At 36.7% G+C, this 13569-nt stretch overlaps 1 protein-coding gene across 1 annotated transcript in view; it reads right to left on the bottom strand.

Annotated features, from left to right (window-relative positions):
• The window catches only part of LOC124634442 (homeotic protein ultrabithorax), a 130917-nt gene extending 118367 nt beyond the window's left edge, over nt 1-12550 (bottom strand). Inside the window, exon 1 of the mRNA XM_047170024.1 lies at nt 11637-12550. Coding sequence (XP_047025980.1) covers nt 11637-12099 — 463 coding nt within the window. The 5' untranslated portion in view covers nt 12100-12550. The remainder of the gene's footprint in view (nt 1-11636) is intronic.
• Between the last annotated feature and the right edge of the window lie 1019 nt (nt 12551-13569).

Raw genomic sequence — 13569 nt, 5'->3', positions numbered from 1 at the left:
CTCACGTAGCGGGTTTACTAGAGGATTACTTGAAGCCCTAATCTAACCAGCTGTAGTGACGTAATCAAACAGCTGATGCTATAAAATACGTTGTAAACAGAACCGCAATAAAAAGGGCCCAGTCTCGGCGACACACGCACCACGCGACTAACGCACACTGGAACTTCTACCGTAGCTTTGTCATTTCATTCCTATGTTCCGAACCACGAACATTCTACTTTTAGACCCCGAATAACCAAACTTTTTGCCGTTACTCTTTTGTTTTTGATTGAAGTAATACCAAACCCATTTAGTACATCATAGAATGCCTACGTTTATTCGGATTAATAGCTACAAAACTACAGACGCGGCTAACAGAAGCAAAATGTATAGGTAACACACCGATTCGCGTGTGAATAATTCATCATAAAATGATTTATGATTCGATATAAATCTTTTATGGCAGAACAAAATATGAAATAACGTACAAAGTAGTAGCTATTTATAGAATTTGTTCCGTTAGTGACCGGAGATACCCTATATTATTTTTAAAATATTCAGTTAGGGATTCAGTTTTTTTCTTTAAATATGATATTTTTATACAAAAGTACTTTAATTGTACATTGGTATTTCAATTAAAACAGTGTTACAATTTGTTGAAACGTTACAAAAAAGTGAAGTCGCGTGGTGTAAGTTGCGATACCGCTCCGCCGCGGTGGCCGGTGAAGCTAAGCCATAAAATTCTCTTGGTAACTGCGTTCGGCTCACAATGTGACGTTTTATACAGAGTCGGGCAGGTGTGAACATTATCTTAATTCAAGTGCTACCGAACTGATCGAGGTGTGCTCCGAACTTAATGTACCAAATTGAAAGGAAGATTTTTTTAAAAGGTGCCGATATTTTTGCGAGATTTTTTTAAAGAATTTTTTGCTTGTGAACAAGGAAATTTACATACATTTTTGTGTTGGATTCGAAAAGTAAATTCTTATCGGTTACATGAAAGGACATAATACAACACATTGTAGCCAAACAGTATTTTAGCACGTGAATGGCGTTCATAGATAAAACTCTAAATGCAAGTTTATTGAATTGAAACATAATATGAATGTCTTATGTTTTAAAATGATTTATTACATAACGATTCTTTTAAAATGAAATAATGAAGTGGTATCTTATTAGTTATCTAAACCTGTGAAAATTTTATATCGATACTGGTTTAAACATGGATTTGACGATTTATAACATACTGTTAATTTATTTAAATTTGTTAAATCAATTCGATTAATTTTATTAAATCTTTATTTTGGTTTGTTTTTGAGGACGAACATATAAATGAATATACATAATATATTTTTTACTATCTCTGATTGTAAATAGTAATTTGTATACAATTAAGTATCAATACTAAATCAGAATATCCTATCGCGGTTCTTTGCCGTTATTGAACTTAAATAAATATTCGTACCTACAAATTAATTCCTAATCAGTTAGTAATTAGCATAATGAGATCATAAAGGAAATAAACTGTGAAGATATTTATCTTTTAAACGTTAAATATATTGACTGGATTTTTAAACCGCAAATATACAATTTTATTAATGTAAGCCAGAGCGCTAGGCTGGACCAACTTTTCAATTTTCCGTATGTTTCCATACGGCCATTTTTTCCAAAATTATGCATCTATTTAGAGCACATAAGTAAATTGTCAAACATTTTAGTAATTTTAGTTCATTTCAAATAGACACAAGACACCTCCTTTTAACTAAAGAAAAATATATCTTTCAACATGTCCATTCGAACCCAAACGAAGTCTTGCCTTGAACACCTAATTGTCCGAACATAGAAGTTTAGTCGGAGTGAATATTACTGAGTTGTCTGCGAGTTAGTTTCAGTTCCAGCAGGGTCACCGGGCCAGCCGGAAGGGCGGAGGTCACCGCCCCCAGCGCCCTGGATACCGAACTGGGAAAACTTAGAATTACTTTCGTTCGTTTTTTGAAAAAATTTGAAATGAGAAGTAAAATTGTGATAGTTTTTTTTAGTGTAGTGTTTAATTTATATGTGATGTTGAAATAAGTAAAGAAGGAGATATAGTGTACGAATTTGTGTAAGGCATTTTGGCATTTTAAATATTTTAGCTCAGAATCTTTTTTCGTTAAGTTCTCATGCCAAGTATTTTTCCTGCGGGGAACATATTTCTCTAATTAATAAGGAATTTAGGTCTAGTTTGTAATGTTACACCTAAGAAATACATAGCTTAGTTACCAAGAAATTCGCTTCATTTATGGATGTCAGTCACGCCTTAAGTATTGGACAAACACCTTACCATATAATTCCGATATATTGGCAAAAAATAATAAAGTACAACAAAATTGAATTAAGTGCCAAGTTTTATGGAGTGCTGTTTTAATTAATGTTATACAGGCCTTTATCAGAATTGCAGGCAAGATGTAAAAAATAATTACAGAAAATTTTGTCGTGACTTTCAATATAACACGTCATAAGGAAGAAAATTGCCCTCATCAGACTTTTAATATATTCATAGAACAATAATTACCGCTGACTTAATTGAAAATTAATTTCTACAATTATTTTAAGAGCATAGCGAAGGCAACACCAGGGTTTTGCATTTATGCAAGTTCAGGTTTTTGCTTAGGGCACTTATTCAAAGAGCGCTAAGACCGTGTTTGGTTTTACTTGTTTGTGAGTACATATTTTCGCGGCGGCTTCGTGCGCTCGCATTCATAACATCGGTGTTTGACCTCTTAAAATTACTTACTGACACATTTTAGGCAGCATAAATACAACAATGCTCCAACAACCGTCAATAAATTATACTCCACGTCACGTCTTCTTGTAAACTAAACAATAAGGTCGCAGATTATTTTCGTAATTTTAAACACATTAAAAAAGTCCGTTTAGCAAACAGTCCGCGATTTCATTTTCCGTTGTAAACATGACGGCGAGCCGTATAATGTTTATGTATCTCGAGTGCAGAAGGAAATTCTCATCTAAATTCTGCGCGAGCGCCGATGATTCCAACATTCGTGCGTTGACAGTGAAATACATCTCGCGTCTGATGCGTGTGAAAAAGTAAAAGCAAATTGTACTATAGCTGAACACTAGGCTTGTTAATATCACAGGAATAATTGAGCACAATCACTGGTCCATCGTGTGCATCGGAAGTGTATGGCCGATGCTGCACTGGTACATGATCGTCGAACGATGACAGCTGCCAGTGGGCGATACGTAAATTACCGATACGTGTGTCGCATCGCATCGCATGCTCAGTACACTTTGATGTAACTCCGCCGACAAATTGAGCTGTGGTAGGTCACGGCGCTTTACAATTCAGATTGCATATCGGTCACTACACCTCACAGCCACTGAAACGTAACCACTGCATAACGTCTGTCGCACTCGAAAAACAACGATGCACTAAAACTTTAATCAAAAGGATACCGCCATAGATACGGAAAGGTGGATATCTTAATTTCCTAGTCCTTAAAGTTATAAATTATAATTTACGATTGTGTTTCTGACCGGTGACTATGGTAAAAAAGCGGCCTTCTATAATAGAAACGTCGTTTTTTTTCACCCGCATGTAACGTTTAAGCGATGTTGAGCTTTCGATCAGTATCGGACCTTGGCCTGGCCATTTTGGTATGAGCAGGAGCTGTGATAAACATCGTTATCTCTTTCTACAAATTATATTTAATACGTTATAATATTTTATGAGCCTAAAGATAACACATTTTTTAAAACAAAGACATTCGAAAGTGTGTGAATGCAAGCGTCTTCTAATTAAATAATGGAGAAATTACTAAATTTGAATATGAATATTTAATAAGGCGAGTATTTTTTATTATTTTACTGCTTCTCTGCCTAGTTTCCACCGAGAAAAAATATAGCCTGCCAACTAGATAGAAAGTAACATTTGCTAATTAAAGTTTCAAATTAGCAGTGCAGTATAGAAAACAATAAAAATGGAGTAACAGACCGGGACGGATATATTTCACCGCGTGTGTCCTTAAACTGGAAGGGTTTATTAGTTAAGTATGTGGTGGGGCCCATACATCATGAGCATCGGCGCCGGCGCAAGCTTTCCGTTCGATTCCCGCCGTGAATATTTCAATTTTAGAACACAACGATACCAACGCTACTCTTTTTAAAGTTAAAAACTTGAAAACCGTTTTGAATTCATTGATAATTAAATTGTCGTAAAACATTTGCTTTAGTGTTAAAATATCAAAAGGTTGCCGACTTTCTCCAATGTTAGGTGATAAAACACCAACAACAGTCACTTCTATAAAGTTTTATAGTTGAATCATTCTTGAGATTCCTACTGAAATGGTGTGATAAACTTTATTGGTCGTTAAAATGAGAGCCGAAACAAATCCGTGAGTGGCGAGACGAATCGCATAGATTTGTTACGGACACTAATATAACTTGTGATTGACCAACCATAATTAAAAAGTAGCGAGAGTGCAATAAAAGTTGAGGTGAGCGCACCTATTCACGACCCACTTAACATTTTTATTTTGGTGTTCCGACACTACAATCACTAGACTAACGTGTTTTCAAACCAATTGATACAGATTGATATTATAGTCGATTAACATGTCTCTCGCTACCGACGTGTAACTACAAAGTCGTTTACCTCTTTGATATGAAATAATAATGATTGGCTATTCTTATTAATCTTTATAAATAGTCAATAACTGTCAATCATATGTAGTCAACTTTATTTATGGTACTTATAAACAATTGTGTGATAACACAAAACGGCTATTTTATGTGAGAATCATAATGGAACCACGATTAACCGACTTAGTTTAAAAAGAAGACACATTGTTCTGTAAAACGCTAGTTTCGGCACGAAGCCCTGTATGTCAGGGAAATAAGTTTAAAATATCTTACGCCATTTCTGTTACACTAAAACGAACTTTATGCCACCGACTTAAGGTCTACGGAAGGTTTCAGGTCGAACGTAAAAGAGAGCCCTTGCTTATGAAAAATGTACTTTTAGATTATGGTAATAAAAATTAAATTCGAATGTTTATTGAGATTTTTAGTATCGAATGAAAGGCGAATGCAGCGCAGTTATTTATACCGAGTATATGTTACCGTGCACTGTTTATGTGAAATTAAATATGGTTTAATAGTTTACTAAGAACGGGTTAGCGCTGCAAAAATTAAACGATGCAGTTTCGCTTAGCCGGATGTGGTGTGTTTGTATAATCAATATTGATACTAGGGTACTTTGAACCAGATTCAATTTAAAAATATACAACATTGAAACGAATAGCGTTGCGTCTATGAAATAGTACGCCAGTGACATACTTTCTGACTCATATTCGCACAAATCGATTGCATTACTCATATTGATTTCGATTTACAACGAAATCGATATATTTCTGCATGTGTCTTAATATTCAAATACCGCGTGGTAGGGCACCTCAGTGTTGTATATCGTGCAACAATTAATTGCCGGGCAGACATCAGCTCCGTTCGGCCCACCGTCCATGCGGAGCGAAGCGATAATACATGAATAACCAACCAGATACGCTAGCTTTTTTACTGCTAAACGACGCAAATAGCTCAACAGATAATGTAATTAATTGCACTATTTAATCCAATCACACGAAGCTAAATGTACCAGCTAAAGAGAAATGATTACCACTTCTAATAGTGCAAGACTATCTAAAAATTAAATCGTATACCGCAGTCACGAATATGTTAAAGAAATGTAGGAGCTTTTTGTTACAAATTATTCACTGCGTTCTAAGGTTCATTTATCGGTAAAGGATTAAAATTTAACGACCGACCATTCGCGGTAGCTTCTGAATTATTGACACTTTAACTTGCTATCTAAATTATTGCTCCATTATAGATACAGTAATTTTAATGTTGGTAATTATATTTTTAATATCGCTCCGTAGGTATATGTTATTCATTATGTGTATAGGTATTTGCAATACCTACCTTATGTAGTTAGGTAATATCGAACATAAATTTTAATTTCTGTAAATAATTGAATCTCATTGAATTATTCAATTATTCTCGAGGCCCCATGAATACAAACGAATATTTTGCTTCAGTTTTTTCAGATTATTATATATCTACATGATAATATGATTTAGTATAGCGGAGCTTCGCATCCGACTATCTGTGGAAGACAGGATCAATGTAACGTTCCCAGCAAGCGATCGACCGCCCGATCAACGTGTAATAATACATTTTTACATACTACGAGCAAAGAAAATAAATTACACACGTACGGACAAAACTCATGTTGGCATTATATGACAATTTGACGGCTGAAAAAAGTTCTGCGCACCCTAACAAGCTTTTGCATCAAAACAAAAGTATTAACCGAAATTATATGACTTAAATTATAATAATTTCAGAACTTATTTTATGACTTCCTACTTTAAAAGATTGTCTTAACAGATTACTATAGGCAAAACTATTACCGTTTGCAATTACAGTAGTTAAATCTGAACCAAAAAAAATCTCATACTTAACGAATGTTTATTACTTAGGCGGTAAACAGAAGATTCAATATAAGATCTAAAGTTTTCAGTAGACAAAGAGGTGTTATGAAAATGCGGCTTAAACGTCTAACTATAGGAAAGATTGCGGTATAAAGCGGCAACTATAGGATGCAGCCCCGTGATTTTCAATGTAATGCATAATAACCAACGTCGGGTCACGCCGTTTATGAACACTAGCCGACTGGGAATAGGTACCTACCTACTTTGTAAACTACCTCTGACCACTTTTTGGTGCCTACGTCCAGTGTTAAACAAGTTTGATCGACATTATGTTCGTCCACGTATTCGGCAATGGAAACACTGGTACTACTTATTATTTTGATTGCCTCCGCTTTTAGGCCGGTGGTTTTTTACCACATCAATTACGTGAGGCTCAAAACGAAATAAGCTTATCGAAATTCGAGTTTCCTGTGGCTTAAGAATAGCAAAAGTAGATTTGATTGGTCCTTTTTTGTAGAGACATGAAGTTGAATAAGATACAACGAGAGATAATTAGTAATCATTGAGGAATGCTACAGTTTAAGTACACTTATAGCTTCATATAACATAGGCAGGATAAACAGAGACACTGTTAAATATAGCTTCATATTGACTAATTTTATCTTGCAGAGCTTCCAAGATGTCGGTGAGTTCGTTCCGACGATTCCACAAAAAGAAAGTCCACACCACGAAGCAGTTGGGATTCATATTTATCACTTCACAGCTGCGCACCTATGATCGATCTTATCCAAGATGGCGGCCGGCGCGCCGCGCGAACAGGCGGGAAACAAGCGCATGCACACCTCCTCCGCCATAACGGACCCGTCAATCTTCCGACACATTTGAAATTAGAGCACTATATTCTTCTTTAGAATGATTCGGACGCAAAATACGTGCTGACCCGCGGACGGTTTGCGTTGCACTAAATTTACAAAAAACTGTTTTAACGTATTCAAAACTTGAATGCCATAAAACATATCTCCCCCATTATTAGTTTATGGCTTGCGACTGTTACGGGCCTATTATGCTGTTATTTTTCTGTGTATTGGTGTTTGTTTTGACTGTATGCGGCGGTCTGGGTTACCAATGTGGGGTACCATTACAGAATGTTTCTATTGAGTAGGTGCCTGTTATCCGTTTTTAAGTGACTCTATTATCATTCTTGTTCTAAAGATTGTTCTGTGGCTTTGTATTTGTTTAACGGAACCTGTTAGAGGTGTATTTCTTTGACCTAATAATCTTTTGTTTCATCGTTTTGTTAGTTAAGTTAAATTAGTAGGTACTAATTTATCTTGTTGTTAGTTTTTTTTTAATCTTCTAAATCAGATCACAGATCTGTTTAAATTACCAATAAAAAGTTAGTTTTATAAGAAACGGAGATATTTTACCACAATAACAAATTCCGTTACCTACATTTTTATCTTGATAGAGTACCTACCTAGTAATTAATTTTCACACGGTAAATAAATAGGCACATAACTTAGTAATAATAACATAACAAATATTCCTAAGAGATATTAAACTTTATTTCATCTTCATTTCTTCAGTGAAACTAAAAATAAAATCGCTACACAAAATCCGTGGAGCGAAGTAGAGCCACTTTCGTAGCGTACTACTGATCGGATGCACACTCACGAGCTCACAACACTACGAATAAAATAACTTAGTTATAATAATTATGTAGCTATGTACTATTTGTGCATCGAATTCCAATTAATTTCATCGACTTTTCTTAGAACATTTAAATATTCCCCATTGTTTTGAATAATTACTCATGTTATTGACATTCATTGTTTTGCTTTTCAAATATCGAATGTGCAATTGTTTTTTTTACGAACGATGATTATGGACATGATTTTCCTTTTTTTTTGTATTAGGTTCTTAAAATCATTTGGATTTCTTTCTTTTTTTTTCTTGGTAATTTTAGTTGATTAAAGCAAAAAGAACTCATATGGTGGTTAATATACAAACAAGTTTAAAACGAAATCAAGCGTGTAACTACAGAATACTTTGCAAGTATGTAACTTGTGATTACAATACCTCATTTCCCTTTAATAAAGGTGCATTTAAAATCATTCGGTGCCCACGGCCAAATTCAGTCGCCAATTTGGGAACTTGTTTAGAAATTATAGGTTCAGATCTCAACGTAAGTTTAGGTTGAGTTTAAAACTTCAATGCACTGAAAAATTAGCAACTTCAAAAATGCAAATATAGCTGCCGATTTTACAATTTTAATAAACGGCTGGTTTTAGACTTACTAACTAATTAAACATTAATTTATATTTTGATTGAAATCGATTTGATTATAATTATAATTCTGATGTAACATAAGCTTTACGATGTTACAACGTAATGATTTTACTTATGTTAATTCTGTATCAATTTAAAGCACTGTTTGATTACTAATAGCTATTTTATAAGTGAATATTAACACAGATACACTTCAATAGGTAATTATTAGAGATTTAAAATAATATCACATTAAATGTGTGGTTTATCAGTAACTGGAAGATAAAACAAGCATTTACCGGAGCTCAAACTTATTTAATCAACTATTACTTAGTAATTGCTTGTTTACAATTTTATTTACTTATTGCCAGTCTATGGCACTATTCATTTATTTAATGCCACTCATAAAATTACCCGTAATATCTTGGTCTTGTGTACTTATTAACTTAACTGTGCTATAGTTCGGCCATTCAGAGAATGCGTTCCTGACACGTCGCGATTGAACTGACGACGTAACTACATTCATTGATTATTGATATAATAATGTTGTTTTAATGCTCCTCAATTGTTAAAACGGTAAACAACCAGCAAAAATATTTTTATCGTAACTGCAACGCCATTGCAAAGTTACGTCGTCAGTTCAATCGCGACGTGTCAGGAACGCATTCTCTGAATGGCCGAACTATAGTTGGACTATATTGCAAGTTACAATTTTAGTAATAACTGATTAAAACGGCTTGTCACTATTCTGAAGAACTCTGATTTAAAATATTTTATTTTTGATTGGTATTGTCCACATTGATATCATCGTTTCATGTCTCTAGAGAATAAAGTTAAAAAATCGTTAAAGCTTTTTTATAATTTCTGTTTTATTAAAGTGTTTATTTTTTTACAGGAAGGCTGATGGTATTTCGCTTAGACACGTGACATTTTTTCACGAAAGCGAACACAGGTCGGCAGATCGTGTTCGCAGCGGACAGCGGACACAGGCCGGACAAGCCCGAACTTTTCATACAGCCCACGTCCAACAAGCGTCCTTGTATTGTTTCGCGGGCCGTGTTGCGTGAACACCGAGTAAAATATGGCCGACAGTTCGACTACTTATTTTTGTTTTATTTTTTTAGCCCGTGTTACTTAATTTTATCAAGTCGCATGAGTTATGAGAGGCGGGACCACACGCGTTGCGTTAATTACGCGTTAGTAATGTACAGGTGAGGCGCTCCACGCTGCGGCCATGATTGATACCAATACAAAAATCATGTACGATTCCGATTCCAACCAGTAATTAAATGCAACATTCCAAATTGAATTTAGAGTTGGAACGTCTCTATTTTTCAATCATGCCTCTAATAAGCAGGAAGTTAGATAGAAAAAAGATTCTAATAAGTCGTAACAGGAATTTTATTTAGTGATGCTATTGGTGGTAATAAATATAATGAGCGCGTGGATTCTTCGCGGCGTTTTTCACACACTAACTACTAAAGTTTTCGTTTGGCGGCCATTAGTCAATCTACATTATCTAGTGTTGGGCTTTCATCTTAAGAATTGGGCGCATAATCGAATGGTCATTTGTCAAGTGGTCAGTGGCACTCCTCAAGTTAATAATAATGCGCCCAAACTAGATCGGGCCATTGACCCGGGCGCTCGGCGCGGGCGCGCCGTGCACTCCCGCCATAATTTGGAGCGCTAAAATGCTACTGAAGACTTTTTACGAAGATCTTTAGTTTCTTCGGTAGCAGTTAACGATTAAAATAAGTGCTTATTCGGAAATAGTGTGTCATTTTTTTTTTTTACTCAATTAAAATATTTTGTTTAATAAATGGTACTTAATTAATACATTATAGTATGTAAATTTATTAAAATTATGTAAAATGATGTTTAAGAATATTTTAATACATAGTACAAAAATTAAAACCTCCCTTAATTGATATTTAATTAAAATTCATATTACAAGCTTCATTATGATCATCATTTAGTACTTATGGAAAAATATGGTTCCAAACTTAGCCCTTTGAACGCTATAGACTTATGCTGAAATATTTAATTTATGGCTATGGAGATCTATAAGAGATGGAATTTCTGTTTTAAGTAGGTATTAATCGTTAAACTCTAGACCGATTTTTTTGAGAATAAAATCTCTAAAAAATATTGAAGTATATGTAGGTTTTACTGATACAACCACTTAGCCAAAGATATCATAAAATAAGTAGGTATGTTGTATTAATTAATTAGTGTTGTTAAATTAATTTTTAAAAGTTTTGAATTGATTTTATGGCTTTTATAACACTAATAACGATATAATGCATATTTCTAATTTTATACCACATGAACGCAATAAAATGGCACATTAAACAGTAATATCTATCAAATAATTGAAATATCAGGCAGTAAATAAAATAAAACGAACCATAAAACTCTTCACAAATGAACTCTACCGCCACATTTATTTATTTTTTATTGTCACAAATTAGTATTTTAATGAAGATTTCAACAGTTGATGGCAACCATAAAGTTATGAATGGCACTCAAATCTGTCTTGACTAATAAGGTGCTAACGAGGGTCGTTCATTTTATGTGCGTTTTATTGACACTTGAGTCGAGTAGTCGGATCTACCTGCTACCGCTCGTCTTATTGGTTTCCTACGAGTCTTGAATGGGAATTTCCCATTTCGGCCCGCGCTCCGATCGGATAGCGCCATTTTAGAGCTTTTACTCAGAGATTATCAGTGTGTGGATGTTTCAAATTTTTATTACAACATATTATTGAGCAATTAAATAGTTGTTATGAGTTGTTTGGAATTGGAATCAGAGTCTTCGTTAAATTAACGACTTGATCGAAAACTTTTTTTTCGTTATTTCTTATCTAAATGAAATATTATTTGTAGAGTAACTAACCTGCTATGGCCATCCAAGGGTAGAAGGTGTGGTTGGTGGGCTGGTGTTGTACGGGCTGTGCTGCTGCAGTGGCGGCTCCGGGCAATGCACACTGCTGTCCCCACGGGAGGGCTCGGCCTGGACTCGAAGACTCACTGTACCGCGCCTCCGGGGTGCAGGCTGCCGGCCTCACAAGGGCTCCTAGGCCAGAGCCCCAAGCCTCTTTGCCACCATAGCCATTCTGTTGCTCTCCTCCTGGCTTGGAGCAGTCCGCCTTAGCGTATTGTTGCTCCCCCGCATATAACTTGCACGCGGCTGCCACTGATGCGTCGTACGGCGAGTCCTGGGGTCTGGGCTGGTGCAAGGCATGCGGCTGTGCATATGTCAGGCCCAGTGGGAAGCCGCGGTATTGGTCGCCTCCGCCACCGCCTTGGTGCACCCCGTGCGCCCCGTAGAAACCACCCTGCTCGAAATAGGAGTTCATTCTGATCAGTCACCGACACTAACGTCACTCAGTTAGGGAACACTTATGTCATCGCGGCCCCACGCGCCGTGATAACGCGACCTCCGCCAATGTCACTCCAAATACGGACAATGTAATTTAATTTTATTAATTTTATTGCCTCTTAAACGTCACTCGAGCGTCATAATGGGCTTCGTTGGCGATAAAGGCCAGTTGACGTGTGTTTACTTTTTACGATTATTTTACGACTTGGGAGCGCGTGCCGCGGGTTTTACGACTTTTTAAGCGGTTGTATGAGGCGCCGGCTCGTCTCACTGTGCTCGCACAAGTGGCGGGTGTTGTGATTTTTTTCTTAAAATTTTCAGTTCGCGATGTGTGAGACGCAGACGCGTGTATCGCGAGCGAAGTTTGTTGGTCGCGTGTGGCGGGAGCGCGCGACTATATGCCGTGTGCGACCGGCGCGGCTCGGCTCACGCAATCTACTGAGAGCGAGCCACGCGCGCCGCCCCGCGCGCTGCCTGCGATCGCAACACCGACGATTGTTCCGTCCCCTTTTCGCTAATGACTATAAATATTATCAGTTACGCTCTCTTTTCCCTTTCTTATCACTCCTCCTGAAGCACGTGGTGCATACCTATAGTTACCAATAAAGCTGAGTTTTCAGGCAACTCTATCACTACAACCAACAAGTGTAAGTATGATCTGCAAAGTTTGAAAGTAAACAACCTTCTTGTCAAGTGGTAGTCAGCTGAAAAACATAAATCATAAAATGCCATCCTTAAACAGAAGTGCAATGTTAAAGCTTAACCAACAGGCCCACGCAATCTCTACAATAAATAAAAAAAACATCAACAAAACCCCAATAATGACTATAACTGAAAAGTTAAGCCGCAAAAGTCGTAAACTCATAAACGTACAATTAGTGAAACGGGCGAGTAAAGAAAAGATTTTACAACCACTCCTCGACCGTGCCACAATGAGCGCGCAGTATCGTAACAAGGTGCTGAATAGAGTGAGAAGTCGTAAAGATGATTATTATTTCTTCTACTACCTGTTTTTACGGGTGATGTTGCCGTTACGCTCGCTCGACGGCGAGTTGCATAGGCGGGAAAGTGACGGGAGGTAAGGAGCTGAACGCTTATCGCGGCGACGGAGCTGCAGCAATATAGCCGTCTCTGTCTGGCGCAGTGTGGCGCGTGCAGTGGAAGGCGCACTATCGAAGGGTAAACAATAGCGCATTATCGCAAGCAGTCAGTTCGCGCGTCCAAATGAAGTCATCAAACGAATGAATGGCTGTGGTAGTGCGGCCTACCCAGAGACACGCTCGCATTTTTATTGCACTCACCTCTTTAAACAAATATTTATCGATAAAAAGGACGGGAACGGTCGCTGTGTGGCGATTTTTTGTGAGTACGTGTAATTGGTCAATTTAGGGCCCGAGATACCGGCACGTCCTAGACGATATAATTTTATAGAGATCTAGATTACGGG

This window comes from Helicoverpa zea, chromosome 11 (genome assembly GCF_022581195.2).
Source record: "Helicoverpa zea isolate HzStark_Cry1AcR chromosome 11, ilHelZeax1.1, whole genome shotgun sequence".
NCBI classification, from domain to species: Eukaryota; Metazoa; Arthropoda; class Insecta; order Lepidoptera; family Noctuidae; genus Helicoverpa; species Helicoverpa zea.
Note: the sequence above shows the minus strand (reverse complement) of the source record. Positions and strands in the feature narration are given on the sequence as shown.